This window comes from Hemitrygon akajei, chromosome 21 (assembly GCF_048418815.1).
Source record: "Hemitrygon akajei chromosome 21, sHemAka1.3, whole genome shotgun sequence".
NCBI classification, from domain to species: Eukaryota; Metazoa; Chordata; class Chondrichthyes; order Myliobatiformes; family Dasyatidae; genus Hemitrygon; species Hemitrygon akajei.
Genome location: NC_133144.1, coordinates 69,071,046 through 69,086,648, shown reverse-complemented (window position 1 = coordinate 69,086,648; position 15,603 = coordinate 69,071,046). Strand labels below are relative to the sequence as shown.

Sequence of the window (15,603 nt, the reverse complement as noted above, 5' to 3'; positions counted from 1 at the left end):
AAAAACAGTAGGGATGTGGCCTACAAATTACAATGCGAAATAGAAAATGCATACAGAAAGAGCAATGATACAATTGTCATGGGGGATTTCAATATGCAGGTAAATTGGGAAAGTCAGGTTAGTACTGGATCCCTAGAGAGGATGTCTATGAGATTTTTTTTTAGTACAGCTTGTAGTTGAGCCCACTAGGGGATCAGCTATTCTGAATTTAGTGATGTGCAATGAACAAGAATTGATTAGAGAGCTTAAGGTAAAAGAACCCCTGGGGGGAGGGGGGGGGAGGAAGTGATCATAATATGATTGAATTCACCCTGAATATTGAGAAGCTAAAGTCATAAGTATCAGTATTATCAAGAATTCAAAGGCCAACTTAAAAGGCAAAGAAAAGGCATATAATAGAGCAAAAATTTGTGGGATTAGGGGATGCAGAAGCTTTTTTTTAAAAAAAAACAACGGAAGGAACTAAAAAAAGTCATTAGGAAAAGATGGAATATGAAAGTAAGCTGGCCACAAAATGTGAAAGAAAGGTGAGAATTGATATTGTTACGAACCCCGTAACTGGGTCACTTACCAGCAAAGATGGAGATGTCCATTGAAGTCTGATGATACTATTTTTAACAGTATTTATTAGTAAAAATACACAAAAATAATATCAATGCAAATATACAGATAATATACGTTGTCAATACTAAATCTAAAAGTGCGGGTATAATAATAATCAATAAGAAATAAGCTCTATCGTTGTCTAAGGGATAATGTATTGTCCGATGGAAATATAAAGTTCACTCAGTTCAAGCAGGCTGCAGCCTTTGGGGACCGCTGGGTTGCAATGGTTGGAGGGAGAGAGAGATTTGGGAGAAAAACTTGCCGATTTTCCTTTTATGATTTTGATCCGTCAGGAGTCTCGTTGTCGTGGCCTTTCACTTGTAGCCTCTCCTTTAGCTAAACCGTTCTTCCGTGGTGAGCCCGCCACCCTGGCAAGGGAGGACGCACACAAGCCCCCACCGGCTGTCGCTATTAAATGCTGTCACGGGATCTCTAGCGTTTCTCCTGGTGTGTCTAAAGGGGTTGTTCCCCAGACCCTCTTTTATCCTTACTCACGGGGTCTCAGATGTCAATCAGGTTGGGATGATGCAATCCCTCAACCAGCCCTCTCTGGTTGTCCCCTGAGGGCTTCAATGAATAGTACAGTACTCAATACACAATTCCGTCTCCAAGAGACAATGGCCGTTATCAGTGGTTCCGTTTCACTGAGGTCAGGACACATTCCAAACCTTGTGTATTCTGGACGTCTCTCTTTCATTTCCTGGGTCCCACACCCGAATTAATAGCAATCTTGTCTTGCGATTCTCAAAAAGGAGGGGGGCGACTTTGTACCCTTTGGCCCCTCAGAGTTGCGTCACATTCGTAACAATATCAACAAGAAATGATGCTAGAGAGGTTGTAATGAGGGACACGGAAATGGTGATCGAACTGAATAAGTATTTTGCACCAGTCTTCACTGTGGAAGACACTAGCAGTATGCTGAAAGCTCAAGAGTGTCAGGAGTCATAAGTGTGTGAAGTTGCTGTTACTAGGGAGAAAGTTCTTGGGAAACTGAAAGGTCTGAAGATGGACAAGTTACCTGGACCAGATGGTGCATACCCCAAAGTTCTGAAGGAGGAGGCTAAAGAGATTGTAGAGGCATTAGTAATATTTCAAGAATCATTAGATTCCAGAATGGTTCCAGAAGATTGGAATATTGCAAATGTCCCTTTCCTCCACTGTAATACTGATACATCTGACTTCTGCTTCTCCTCCTCAGATTTCACAGTGAAATTGATCATGTTATCATCACTTGTCCCTAAGGGTTCTTTGACCTTAAAGTTGCTTATCAATTTTAGTTCATTGGACAACACCAATCCAGAATAGCTGCCATGATTCAGTGATGCCTACAACGTCATACCTGTCAATTTGTGTGCTGCAAGTTCATCTACAGTACCTAATGCCGTAAACTGCATGTATTCAAATACTACACCTTCACATGTGTATTGGCCCTTTTCAATTTTGTCCACCTTTTAGATTGCAACTCACCCTGTTGCCGACAAATTTGCCTTATCAACATAAGACCATAAGACATAGGAGCACATTAGGCCATTCAGCCCATCTTGTTTGCTCCGACATTCCATCATGGCTACTCCCAGACCTCACTCAACCTCGTATACCTGCCTTCTTGCCGTATCCTTGGATACCCTGACCAATCAGGAAACTCAACTTCTGCCTTAAATATACCCACAGACTTTGCCTCCACCACAGTCTGAGGCAGAGTATCCCACAGATCTACTACTGTCTGGCTAAAAATGTCTTCCTGACCTTATTTCTGAAAGGTCATCCCTCAGTTTTGAGCTGTGCCCTCTAGTTCCGGATAACTCCACCACAGGAAACATCTTCTCCACATCTACCCTATCTAGTCTTATCAACATTCGGTAGGTTTCAATATGATCCCCCCCCCCCCTGCATTCTAAATTCCAGTGAGTACAGCCTCAAGCTGCCAAATGCTCCTCATATGAATTGAATTGACTTTTTCTTGCATCCTTCAAATATATGAGGAGTTAAAATCTTCATTATGTCTCTGTCTGAATGTGCAATTTATAGTAATTTGTAATAAATAGTATGTACAACAGGAAAGTTGATATAACATAGAAATACAATTGTATCAGCATGAATTAATCAGTCTGATGGCCTGGTGGAAGAAGCTGTCCTGGAGTCTGTTGGTCCTGGCTTTTATGCTGCGGTACCATTTCCTGGATGGTAGCAGCTGGAATAGTTTGTGGTTGGGTGACTTGGGTCTCCAATGATCCTTCAAGCACTTTTTACACTGATATTGCTGTTCATTCTGACAAATGGTTACAATCTGAAGTTTGAACTGTGTTTTTCTCTCCACAGATGCTGCCTGCCCAGCTGAAAATTTCAGATTTCAGACATTTTACTTGTAAATTTGTGATTTGATTATTAGTTTGTCATTTGTAAATTTTCCTAACAGATAAGTAAATAACATCCTGAAGACAACCAATGAATTGTGACAATATCTCTGTGCCCCAAATTCAGTTTATTATTTATATGTATATTCAAATCTATATTATTAAATAACACATCTCATGCCTCATATTTGCCTGCTAACAAGTGCTTTTAGTGTAAATAGTTGTTTGATTGAAAGATGTTTTGAGGAAAGATCTCACAGAGATCATTAATATGCTACAATGTGAACTATTTTGCTAATGATTTTAGACATTACTGTGACAACAGTAAAACAAAATTGCAGAAAGATAGTGAATTAAATAATTTCCACTAAAGTCAATCTGACCTGAATAATAGTCCATGCCACTTATTTTGTGATTATATGTCCTGTGTGTAACTATGACCTGTGTTTTGCACCTTGGCCCCAGAGGAGCAATGTTTCATTTAGATGTATGCATGTGCATGGTTGAATGACACTTGAATAACTTTTTTTTTAAAGTCACGGTTTCTTGGCCCATCCATTCTTCTAGATTCTAGTGAGTACAGGCCCAAAGAAGCCAAATAGACTTCATATGTTAATCCCTCAATTCCCAGAATCATCCTTGTGAGCCTCCTCTGGGCTATCTCCAATGGCAACACATCTTTTCTGAGATATGGGGCCCAAAACTTGACAATACTCCAAACGTGGCCTGACTAGTGTCTTATAAAAACTCAGCAATATCTCCTTGCTTTTATATTCTAATCCCCTTGAAAGAAATGCCAACATTGCAATTGCCTTCTTTACCACAGACTCAATTGTAAATTAACCTTCTGGGAGACTTTCACAAGGACTCCCAAGTCTTTCTGCATCTCTGATGCTTGAACCTTCTCCCCATTTAGATAATAGACCGCACTATTGTTCCTTTTACCAAAATGCATCCACTACCAAAAGGAGTACCACTAGTCGCTGGCAGCCAACCAGAAAAGGCCCCTTTTATTTCCACTCACTGTTTTCTGCCTGTCAGCCATTCCTCTATCCATGCCAGCACCTTCCCCGTAACACCACAGGATTTTATCTTGTTAAGCAGCCTCATGTGTGGCACCTTTATCAAATGCCTTCTGAAAATTCAAGTAGATGACATCTACTGCCTTTCCTTTGTCCTCCCTGCTTGTTACTCCCTCAAAAAACTCTTAACAGATTTGTCAGGCAAGATTTCCCTTTACAGACACCATGCTGACTTTGACTTATTTCATCATTAGACTCCAAGTACCCCAAAACCTCATCCTTAATAATAGACTCCAACAATTTCCCAACCTCTGAGGTTAGGCTAACTCGTCTATAATTTCCTTTCTTTTGCCTTCCTCCCTTAAAGAGTGGACTGACATTTGCAATCTTCCAGTCCTCCGGGACCATGCCAGAATCAAGTGATTCCTGAAAGATCATGACGAATGCATCTGTTATCTCTTCAGCAACCTCTCTCAGGACTCTGGGATGTAGTTCATCTGGTTCAGGTGACTTATCCACCTTAAGTCCTTTGAGTTCGCCTAGCACTTTTTCCTTTGTAATAGCAATGGTACTGACTCCTGCTCCCTGACACTCATGGACTTCTGACACACTGCTGCTGTCTTCCACAGTGAAGACAGATGCAAAGTACCCATTAAGTTTATCTGCCATTTCTCTGTCCCCCATTACTACCTCACTAGTATAATTTTCCAGTGGCTTGATATCAACTCTCACCTCCCTTTTACTCTTGATATAACTGAAAAAACTTTTGGTATGCTGCTTTATATTATGGGCTAGTTTGCCCTCATATTTTATCTTTTCCCTTCTTATAGCTTTTTTCGTTGCCTTTTGTTTGATTTTAAAAGCTTCCCAGTCATCCAACTTCCCACTCACGTTCATGAAGGATCCCACCTACTCTGTTCATGGACTGTTTGTCCCACTCCCATCAGAGAAGAGGCTACATAGCATCCACACCAGGACTACCAGACTCAAAAACAGTTCTGTCCCCACCTCCACCCACTAGCTCCACCACTGCTTTATTATTTCCCATCAGTCACCTTCTGTACAGCTTAGTGTCACTTTGTAGGCATACCATCGATGTGTATAAGTGTGCCAAAATCTTAGGCACCCTAGATGTTTTAGATAAATGTTTTAGATGTTTATGTTTTGTCTTCTGCATTAGCATATCAGAAGAAAAGAGCAAATTTTAAATTTCCAAGCATTCATTTTCCAAAAAATTAAATGTTAGAGTTTTTTTTTTGGTAAAGAAAGTAACATATTAAATAATGGACCATTTTTCAAATAAAAGCTTGATGTCTTTGTAGGTATAATTCAATGAAGATAACAAGCAGGAGCTAACAATCAATGACATAATGAGTTGAATGAAGTAAACTGATGAACTGAAACAGAAATGGATGTAGAAGGAATCAGACTGGGTGAAGGACAACCAAACTAAAAGGTGAGGGTATGGCAGAGTTGACAGTTTAACCTCTGAAGTGGAAACAAAGCCAAGAGACTCACCTGTGCACAAAAGCACTGGGATACTGAACAATGGCAGCGAGTGCTCTGGACTGACGAGTCAGAATTTGAAATTTTTGGGTCCATGGATTGTCCATGGAAGAGCTAGAGAATGCGGATGTGTATAAGTGTTTGCAGCTGTCTGTGAGTCATGGCGCAAGTTCCCTGCATGTTTGGGGGCTGCATTTCTGTGAGTGGAGTTGGTGATCTGGCCAGAATTAATGGCATCCTCAATGCTGACAAGTACAAGCAGATTGTCATCCATTATGCAATACCACTTGATGGGTCCCAATTTCATTCTGCATCAGAACAATAACCTTCGGCGAAAAGGAGTTCTACAACAGATGGTATGGCCTCCACAGAGCCCTGATCCCAACATCATTCAGACTGTCTAGGGTTATGTGGAAAGACAAAAGCAAACAAGATAGTCAAGGTCTGCAGAAGAACTGAGGCAAGTTCTCCAAAAATGCTTGGAACAACCTACCAGCCGATTTTCTTATAAAACTGCACAACGATGCACCTGAGAGAACTGATGCAGTTTTAAAGGCAAAGGGTGGTCGCACCAAATAATGATTTGGTTTCGTTTTTTTTAACTAAAAATCTTTATAGGATTTTTTAAATATTTAGAAATGTTTCATTTCATTGTTTTTGAAAGCATCTTCGCTTTATAGAATTTTTACATTTGCCTAAGAATTTTGCATAGTACTGTATTTATGTTTATTGTATGTCATTATTGTTATCCTGTTTTTTTATCTTGTGTTCTTTTGTGCTGGATCGGATCCAGAGTAAAGATTGTTTTGTTTTCCTTTATACTTGTGCACTGGAAATAACAGAAAACTATCTTGAAATCCCAGTCCACGCTGTGTGACAACAAGTTCAACAGAACACTGAGGTAAATTCTTAACCAATGGTTGTACAAACAAGGTGTTATTGAGTCAAAAAACCGGAAACATAGGTCACACCATCTGTTTCCCGGGATGTCTAAGGACCAGAAGCAGAGGTAATATTTTAGGGTCCTGGGTCCTGTGCTCAGCAACTGGTTGGTAGGAAAGTCAGCGCCAGTGTGGACCCTCTCAGACCTGGCGCCATGTTGATAATAGGAGCAAAAAGAGGAACGTAATCTTTATTATGTACAATACGGGTAACCACAAGACAGTATGGCAGTTTAATCCTTGACATTCAGTTAAAAGATAATCAGCAAGTTCACTCCAACATCACAGGGTTACTCCAGACCAGTCCATGAGGGCTGTAGTGACAAGAACAGTGTCGGGGTTGGGTTAACTACTCTGAGGCAGTTCATGTCTCGATCTCATCTCTCCACTCTTTTTTCTTAAAAAGATTTACAGAGTGCAACACATAGATACATCTCAACATAACTTGTGTACATTCATATATTGTAATAAAATTGATCAAAATGTTATCTGGATCACTTCCTCCCTCTCCTCATCTCCCTATCTCCTCCTCATCTCTCTAGCTCCTCCCTTCCCTTTCTCCCTCCCCATTTCTCTAGTTCCTCTCCTCCCTCTCTCCCTCCCCATCTCCCTACCTCCTCCCTCTCTCGCCCTCCCCATCCCCTATCTCCTCCCTCTCACCCTCCCCATTCCCCCACTTCCTGTTCCCCTTCTCCTTCCCTCCATATCTCTCCCCCCACCCCCCAGAAAACACAAGTTAGACTTGCCTTCGGGAGTCTGCTGCACAATCACCCGAGGATGAAAACACGGCCCAATCGCTGCAACAGTCCAACTTCACCGCCACCGCCCCCACCCGGCTGAGGTAGTGTACAATCTCCTCGAAATACATTGCATTGGTTTTGCCCAGGTTTTGACAGCATCTCCCAAAGTCAAGGGCATTTGATGCATCGGCACACCACGACAGCAAATTCCCCTTTAATTTATGCACCATCCTGACTGGGAAACGAGTCGTCCCTGGGTGAGAATCCGCCAGTACCTTTACCAGTGGTCCAGAGCATCCACCCACCATCATCAGCAGGGCACGCTGGCCTCCTCACTGATTCCCGAAAGTGAATAGAAAAGAGATTGTTAAGGAACGCAACCCCCTGGCGTGCCTGTAAATTTCCACTGTGGGAGATCAGAATATGCCTAAACAACAGAGTAACGCTCCTCAAAGAATGATCTCCGTCGAGAATAGTTTTGTCATTAGAGTATGAATTATTTACTATTTCAGTGCCAATACTGTGCAGTCTCACGCCCCAAAGGAAATGGAGAAAGTGGCAGCCAGCACTGTTATATTTAAACCATTCCAGATGGAGACTGTGGAAGCGGTACACAGCATTGACGGACAATCGGTGTTTAATGTCCCGCTCCTGGTTACCTGCACCTCTCAACCACCACAAGTATTTTGTTTTGAAACAACAGTTTACTGAGCTTTGCAGAAGTTAATGGTCTCCAGTACCGGGACTGAACTCAGATTCGGGGTTTGAATCTACTCTCTGGATGCCCAGTGTTTCACGGTGGTTTCTACCTTTGGACAGGTACTTTGTTCCAGGCTAAGTGACAATGAAGGTCCCAATGGAACTTGCTGAGTTAATTTCCTTCAGTCTGGCCAAGAGCTTATTTCCAAAACTAGAAGTCAACTAAAACTCCCACAACCTCACTCAGAGGGGTTTGCCCAACATCAGTCAGATGACTTGAGCACCAGCGGTTCTCCTCTTAACAGCAACAGTCTGAGAAAGGAGACTCACTGGAGTAAAATAATCAGCTCAAACGGTTAAGGCAAGAGGAGATGCGTGATCTTTGAAGGAAACAGGGCCATTGCATTTTTCAGGGATGGACCTAATCAAACATGAAATCGGTTCATAATTTCAGCTTTTATTGAGTTGTGTGGCACCCGCCAAGCGTGTGCTTTGTTCCCGTCGAGAAAAAACACGATTATAAAACATCAGCCTAAATATTACAGATACCGAGGAGCATCAATTTCTTGCAAAATCCGGCCACCAGAGTGTCTGCTTCTAGTTCTGAATTTAACTCTACCCTTATTGATTGAGGGCGAAACCTCATCTGTAGTTAAACCTGGAAGTAGCATAGCCTTCAGAAAATTAGTCCACTCTCCGCGCAACATTGCAAGAATGGGTGAACATGTGGGAATTATTGTGTGACCTCCGGGATTTCAGGATCAATATTAGCTTTTCAAGATGCAAGGTATGGTTGGGAATGTTGGCCCATTAATATTCTTAAGGTTACTGGATGTCAGCGCGTGGGACAGTTGTGGCAGCAGCGGGAGTGAGCAGCGAGGCAGCCGGGCCAAGCCCAGCAATGCTCAGCATCGCCACTAGATGGTGGTGTCGTCCCACGCTTGGGACTGCAGCGTTCGTGAGTTTTGTGAAATGGGAACCACGACCCATATCGGCTGAACTAACTGTTGACCCATTCTACGGATCCAACAGAGTTCCTTTAAATTACTGGTCTTTACAATAACCCTTGGGGGTTATATTTCCCTTGGAGATTAATCCCTCACGAGAAACCGTATTCTTTTTTTATCTATAAGAAGCACTAAACACAGCAGACCGAAATTAATCTTTCAGTTTATGGTCAATATATGAAGAGGGAGGAGAATTTTTCTTACAGAATTTCCCCCGTGTTTGCAGCCTTAGTTTCACTTCTTATCAAACCACTCGCACATTCAGAAAAAAACTTTTAAAACTTGAAGGAACTAACTTCCCTAACTTCTGGGATGTACGGTTTCAACCAGCAGATTAACGGCCGTTTTTACAGGAAATAAAGGCGCATGTTCGGTGTTCTAACCGTCGGTAATCAAAATCATCGCCGGCTCCAGGGAATTAAATCCACCCACTCAGCATAAGTTAATTAATAAAATATCAGTTAACAGTTTTGTAAACATTTGGCAGATCAATAGATTGTTCAGTTCGTTTTTAATTTTTGGGTTTGAGTTATAATTCGATTTTAAACGTAAACCACAAATTAACGGACAGTTACCGTTTGCGTTCGGCTGACTTTCTGCTAACTCACTCACACACAGCTGAGATTCGATGCAAAGTTCGGGAGATTTAAAAACGTCCAAAACTTCATTGTTTTTACGTAGGGAACAAATCTGGCTGAAATTAAGCGCTACCCCAAAATCGCAAAATCATCCAAGTTTGTTCGGTCGGGTGAGCGGGCACCTCACGCCGCCGCTGGGGTTCGGCCCACGTCTTCGCCATCCCGTTCCCCACTGGCTCGCCTGAACTTGTCGAGGTGAAATCCTCACGCGGGATCCAGACACCGTTGCTTATCGATCCCACCCGTTGAAATATTGCACTCGCTTCTAATTATTCCGTGGAATCACGGCAATTTTGTATTATCAAAACGAGTATGAAAAGAGAAGAATTTATTGAAGATCGGTGTACAAACCAGTGGAATTCTCCTGACCTGTACACAGAAATCTGTACACTAAGAAAATGTAAACAATTTTAACGTATTTAAATGAAATTAAAATATATATTTAAATATCAGTGAACAATTGCCAGAGGGTCCAGTCATTTACAAGTGGTTGGCGCCCGGATTTAATTCTCCGTCCGCCTTGTTCGGACAAGAAACATGTTTAGTTCGTCAATAACGTGAGGAAAAGTTCGGCCGTCTCCCCTACCCGGCTCAGTCACTTCGCGGGTGCATGGCTGAACCAAGTCCGCTCCTCCAAAACTCCAAGCACCCGGCACCCGGCACTCGGGATTCGGCGCACGGCCGGGAGATGGAAACTCTCCGCCGGACCGAGCACCGCAGCGTCCCGGACTCATCTCCACCGTTACCAGGACAGACGACAGCTGTATTCTGAAACATTTCCGTCCGTGGAAAATTTACTTAATGAATGTAACGGCAGACTTTAGAACAACTCTCGTCTCTAATACAAATTAACACGAACTGAATCGGATGTAACTGTACCGAAGAGACTAACTAGCGCCGGAACAGTCCGGGCTGTTTGACCAGTCCAGCCGGGACCTCTACGAGATGGAGGGGCCGGTGAATGGGGAGATTCCCCGGAGTCCCGTGTCCGTGTCCGTGTCCAACAGCAGACTTCATGATAAGTAATACATTCCGTACGTGACCGGGGCGCTGAAGATGCCGGGAATGGGCAGTCCCGGGCGCTGGAAAGGGTTCGACGGTCCGTACAGCGAAGGGGCAGTGAGGTGGGAGCCCAGAGGGAATGGGATCCCGAAAGAGGGGAGAAGCGGTTTGGCCGATAGTTTGAGTTTCTCCAACTCGGCCTCTTGAAGCCGCTTCGCTTTCGCCCTGCGGTTCTGGAACCAGATTTTCACCTGGGTCTCGGTCAGGTTGAGGGAGCTGGAGAACTCGGCTCTCTCCGCGATGGACAAGTATTGTTTCTGGCGGAACTTGCGTTCCAGCGCTAACAGCTGAGAGGTGGTGAACGGGGTCCGTGGCTTTCTGTTGTTTTTGTGTTTTCGCAGGGCGCACGGGGCCGGGCTGGGCTCTCCTGTAATCAAACGCAAAACACACCCAATAAAGAAACCATAGCATCGGAAATCAGAACAGAACTCCCCGGAGTAACACATACAAAATGCTGGAGGAATGCAATCGGCCTGAAACGTCGACAGTTTATCCCCCTCCACAGATACTGTGAGTTCCTCCGACACTTTGTGTGTGATACTCTGCATTTCCAGCTTCTGCGGTGTTTAGAACTCTCCAGCGCCGAGGGTAAAGGCCGCAGCATCGAGGGTGTGGTTTTAATTACGGCGCAGGAAGGAAAGCGACCCCCTCCCTGATAGATCTTAGCGGTACCATGTCAGAGATTCCCCCGCATTAGCCGTTCACTCGGGGGTACAACCGGCTCCACAGATCACTGCTCAATTATTCACGGGTCATTTTGGGAGTTCGTTGCTAACAATAAGGCGAATCCCCTTACCCCGCAGGGCAGCCAATTTACCGGGAACTCCTCCCAAGCACTAAGTCACGTCGGTACCGTGTTTTCTGGCGGTAACTCCTGCCTGGACCCAGGTTATCGCTCTTCCGCGGCGAGTTATCGCGTCAGCGCCGGTTGTGATCCACACCACTCCGCTTTTTAACGCACGCCGCTGTGTTTGTTAGATTAATTATACCTTCGAAACTATGTCCTACCTTAGCTTCACGCGAGCAAGGGAATTTCTTGGCGTTCCGGTGTATTTGACAATAAACATAAAAATTCCCAAACTTTGTTGTCTTACTTTTCGTGCGTCCACCTTCTGCACCCACCCCACCCCCACCGCTCCGCTCTCGCTCAGCGCTGCATTTGGCCGCGACGAGTTTAAAGTGAGTTGGGGTCGGTTTGGGGAAATGGGGCAACTCTGGGGTCACCTTCCGAGCTGCCGCCGGGGCGGGGAGCGAAGCTGCAAACAAAGCTGAACCGAGCGGCGGAATAATGAGTCCAAAAACAAGAGAAAATCTGCAGAGGCTGGAAAACCGAGCAACACACACAAAATGCTGGAGGAACTCAGCAGGCCAGGCAGCATCTATGGAAAAGAGTACAGGCGACGTTTCGGGCCGAAACCCGTCTGCCAAGCATGGGGTCTCTCCCTCCCACTCCCCACACCGCACTGGAGAGTGCCGGATTCCCCCAGACCACCGCCCAGTTCCCAGCACTCACTTGCCGGAGGAGAGTAGCCGGCGTTCGGAACCCACGCCGACACGTCCTTCTCGTTCGTACTTTCCGAGTCGAGGGAGCAGGAATTCTCCGACAAGTTCTGGAGTTCCTCCGCCGAGTGGCTCCTACCAGGGTACTCAGTCCGGGAGAGACCGACAGGCGGGACGGGGACCTCGGGGAGAACGACCTGAGTCCTGGGGAACCTCCGATCCGATATCAGGGACTCGACGCTGAACGGGAGGCTGGCGATTGTACATCCTTTCGAGTCGACAGGAACCCCGTCGCCACAGTCTCGCCCCTTCTCCGGCGTTTCCCAGCCTTTCTCCCGCTCGTCCGCATCCTGGGTCAGAGGTCCCGGCGGAGAATTCATCCCGCGGAAGGATGGGGCCATACACCTCCGGAAAATGAGTGCGACCCTCCCCTCAGTCCGGCCCCGCTGACATGGGAGCGCCCGTCAACCAGATCGCAACCTCTAGATGAAAAACTCGCTCTGGAACTTTTGCAAACTTGGAGCCCAGTTGGTCGCTTTAAACATTTCGGATCCTTCCTGTCATCCGAGTCGCCTCCAATGAGCAGCCCGCTCGGGCTTCTGACGACGGCAGAGCGGCCCCGATTGGGTTTCCAGCTCGGAAAAGGAACAATCAACATTTGGGAGGCACTGAACAGTTGATAGAGATTCCTCGTTGGGCACGTTTACTAAAGGCCCGAGGAATCTGCGACCAAACCGGCCACAAGCGCAGTTTCAACGCAATTAAACTGTAAAGGAGCCTTGAACGAGGTCCCTCTCCCAGTGCGGAAAACCGACGCCGCAAAATGAAATCACCTCCGGATAGAGAATTTGACAGCAAATGTCCGCATTCTACATCCGCAAACACATTCCTTTTCACAATTACTCACGCACCCTCCACACTCTCTCACCTCCTCCTCACACAGTCACCCTCCTCCTCATTCTCCTTCTCACATCCTCTTCCTCACTAACCCACTTCACTCCTCCACATCCTCACTCGCCCTCCTTCTGCTCCACACTTTCTCACCTCCTCCCTGAGTCACCCTCCTCCTCATTCACTCAACCTCCTCACTAATCTCCTCATTCACTCAACCTTCTCACTCACACGCTTCCTCACTCATCCTCTTCCTCATTAACCCACCTCCTCACTCACTCATCTTCCTCATCCACCCTGCTCCTCACTCATTCTCCTCCCCACACTCCACGTCCTCACTCTCCTCCTCACGCACCCTCCTCCACGGATCTCAGCTCAGATTAGTAATGATCTTTCAAGAATGGCTAGATTCTGGAATGGTTCTTGAAGATTAGAACATTGCAAATTTCACTCCACTCTTCAGGAAGGGATAGAGGCAGAGGAAAAGAAATTATAGAACAGTTAGTCTGACCTCAGTGGTTGGAGTTGATAGTTAAGGATGAGGTCTTGGGGTACTTGGAGGCACATGATAAAAAAGGCTGTAGATAGCATGGTTTCCTGAAGGGGAAATCTTACCTGACAGATCTGATGGAATTTTTTGAAGAAACAACAAGCAAGATCAACAAAAGAGAATTGGTGAACGTTGTGCACTTGGATTTTCAGAAGGCCTTAACAAGGTGCCACATTTGAGGCTGCTAAACAAATTAAGAACCTATTGTATTTCAGGAAAGATTCTAGCATGGATAGAGCAGTGGCTGGTTAGCAGGAGGCAAAGAGTGGGAATAAAGGGAGCCTTTCTGGTTGGCTGCCAGTGACTAGTGGTGTTCCATAAGGGTCTGTGATGGAAATGATTCTTTTTACATTATATGTCAATGACTTGGACAGAACTGATGACTTGAGGCAAAGTTTACAGACAATACAAAGATAGGTGGAGGGGTGGGTAGTTTTAAGGAAGTAGAGAGGCTACAGAAGGATTTAGTTAGATTAGGAGACTGGGCAAGGAAATGGCAGATGGAATGCAGAGTCAGGAAGTGTTTGGTCATGGACTCTGGTAGAAGACATGAAAAGGATAACTATTTTCTACATGGAGATGAAAATTCAAAAATTTGAGGCGCAAAGGGACTTGGGAGTTTTGTGCAGGATTCCCTAAAGGTTAATTTGCAGGTGGAGTCTGTGGTGCGGAAGGCAAATGTAATGTTAGCATTCATTCCAAGAAGACTAGAATATAAAAGCAAGGATGTAACACTGACACTTCATAAAACACTGGTGAGGCCTCACTTGGAGTATCATGAGTAGTTTTGTGCCCCTTATCTTAGAATGGATGTGCTGAAACTAGACAGGGTTCAAAGGAGGTTCAGAAAAATGGTTCCAGGGTGGAAAGGCTTGGTGTAAGAAGAGCGTTTGATGGCTGTAGGCCTCTACTCTCAGGAATTCAGAAGAATTAGGGGTGACCTCATTGAAACCTGTCGAATGTTGGAAGGCCTCGTAGAGTAGATGTGGAGAGGATGGTGGGATGGTCTTAGACCAGAGGACACAGCCTCAGAATAGAGAGGCGTCCTTTTAGACAGAGAGTAGTGCATCTATGGATTTTGTTGTCACGAGAGACGGTGGACGCCGAGTCATTGGGTATATTCAGGCACAGGTTGAAAGATTCCTGACTGGTCAGGGCACGAAGGGATATGAGGAGAAGACAGGAGACTAGGATTGAGAGGGAAATGGTTTAGCCATGATGAAATGGCGGCGCAGACTCGAAGGGCCAAACGGCCTAGTTTTGCTTCTATATATTATGATCTTATGGTTCTCACCCACCCTCCTCCGAAGCCAGGGCTTGAGCTAAAAGCCAAGGTTTTTAATCAGCAGACCGGTGATATTGAGGAAGGCGCCGGCTGCGGTCAGATCAATCGCTGAAGCGATGTTGGGGAGAACAGGCAAAATCAACTGTCCTTAAAACGTCCATGTCTCTTATACGCATTTCTCCGATCACTCTCGCCCCGCCACCGGAGACATTCTCTCAACCCATGGGTATGGTTTTAAACCGCTTCCTGTACCGCACACATCATCATTCATATAGCAGACATATTCTGTACTGAGAAACCTTTTCGAGTTTAATTTCCAGCCTGGCTTTCCTTGCGCGCTATGATTAACGATCGGATGAGATGCCGTTTTGATCACAGAAATGTCTCCTTCCTTCGGCTCTCTCGTTGTTCGGGTCCGTGCGTGCTGGAAGCGGCTCGTGTTTGTGTTCATTGGAACACAACACCGAAACCCTCACCTCACCGTTCCCGGGCATGCCGGTGTACATTTATACTTGCCGGCCGGGCCCGCTCAATTCTCAAGTGCTTGCCCGTTTCAGGCTCGGGGCTTTCGGTTATTTTAGGCCCTGAATCTTGAAAGTGTTTTTCCTCATTCCTCGACCTCTGGATCAACTCTGAATTCTTCAACGAGATCCCCAATAACGGCTCATTTGCAAATGGTTATACTTTGGAAGAAACCCTCGCGGCGTGTTCGCCGTGTAAGAGTTGTTGAAGTATAACGTGAATTTCAATGAACTGATTCCGTTCAACCAGTGCCGGTGGTCCCGTGTGGTTCAGAATTTAC

At 45.3% G+C, this 15,603-nt stretch overlaps 1 protein-coding gene across 1 annotated transcript; it reads right to left on the bottom strand.

Moving 5' to 3' along the window:
* Positions 1-9,371: 9,371 nt before the first annotated feature.
* msx3 (muscle segment homeobox 3) lies at positions 9,372-13,157 on the bottom strand. Its single transcript, XM_073025695.1, has 2 exons — positions 12,089-13,157; positions 9,372-10,942 (listed from the first exon to the last, which is right to left on the bottom strand). Exons 1-2 carry the CDS (start codon positions 12,474-12,476, stop codon positions 10,527-10,529), a joined length of 804 nt encoding a protein of 267 aa, XP_072881796.1. The 5' UTR covers positions 12,477-13,157; the 3' UTR covers positions 9,372-10,526.
* Positions 13,158-15,603: the final 2,446 nt, after the last annotated feature.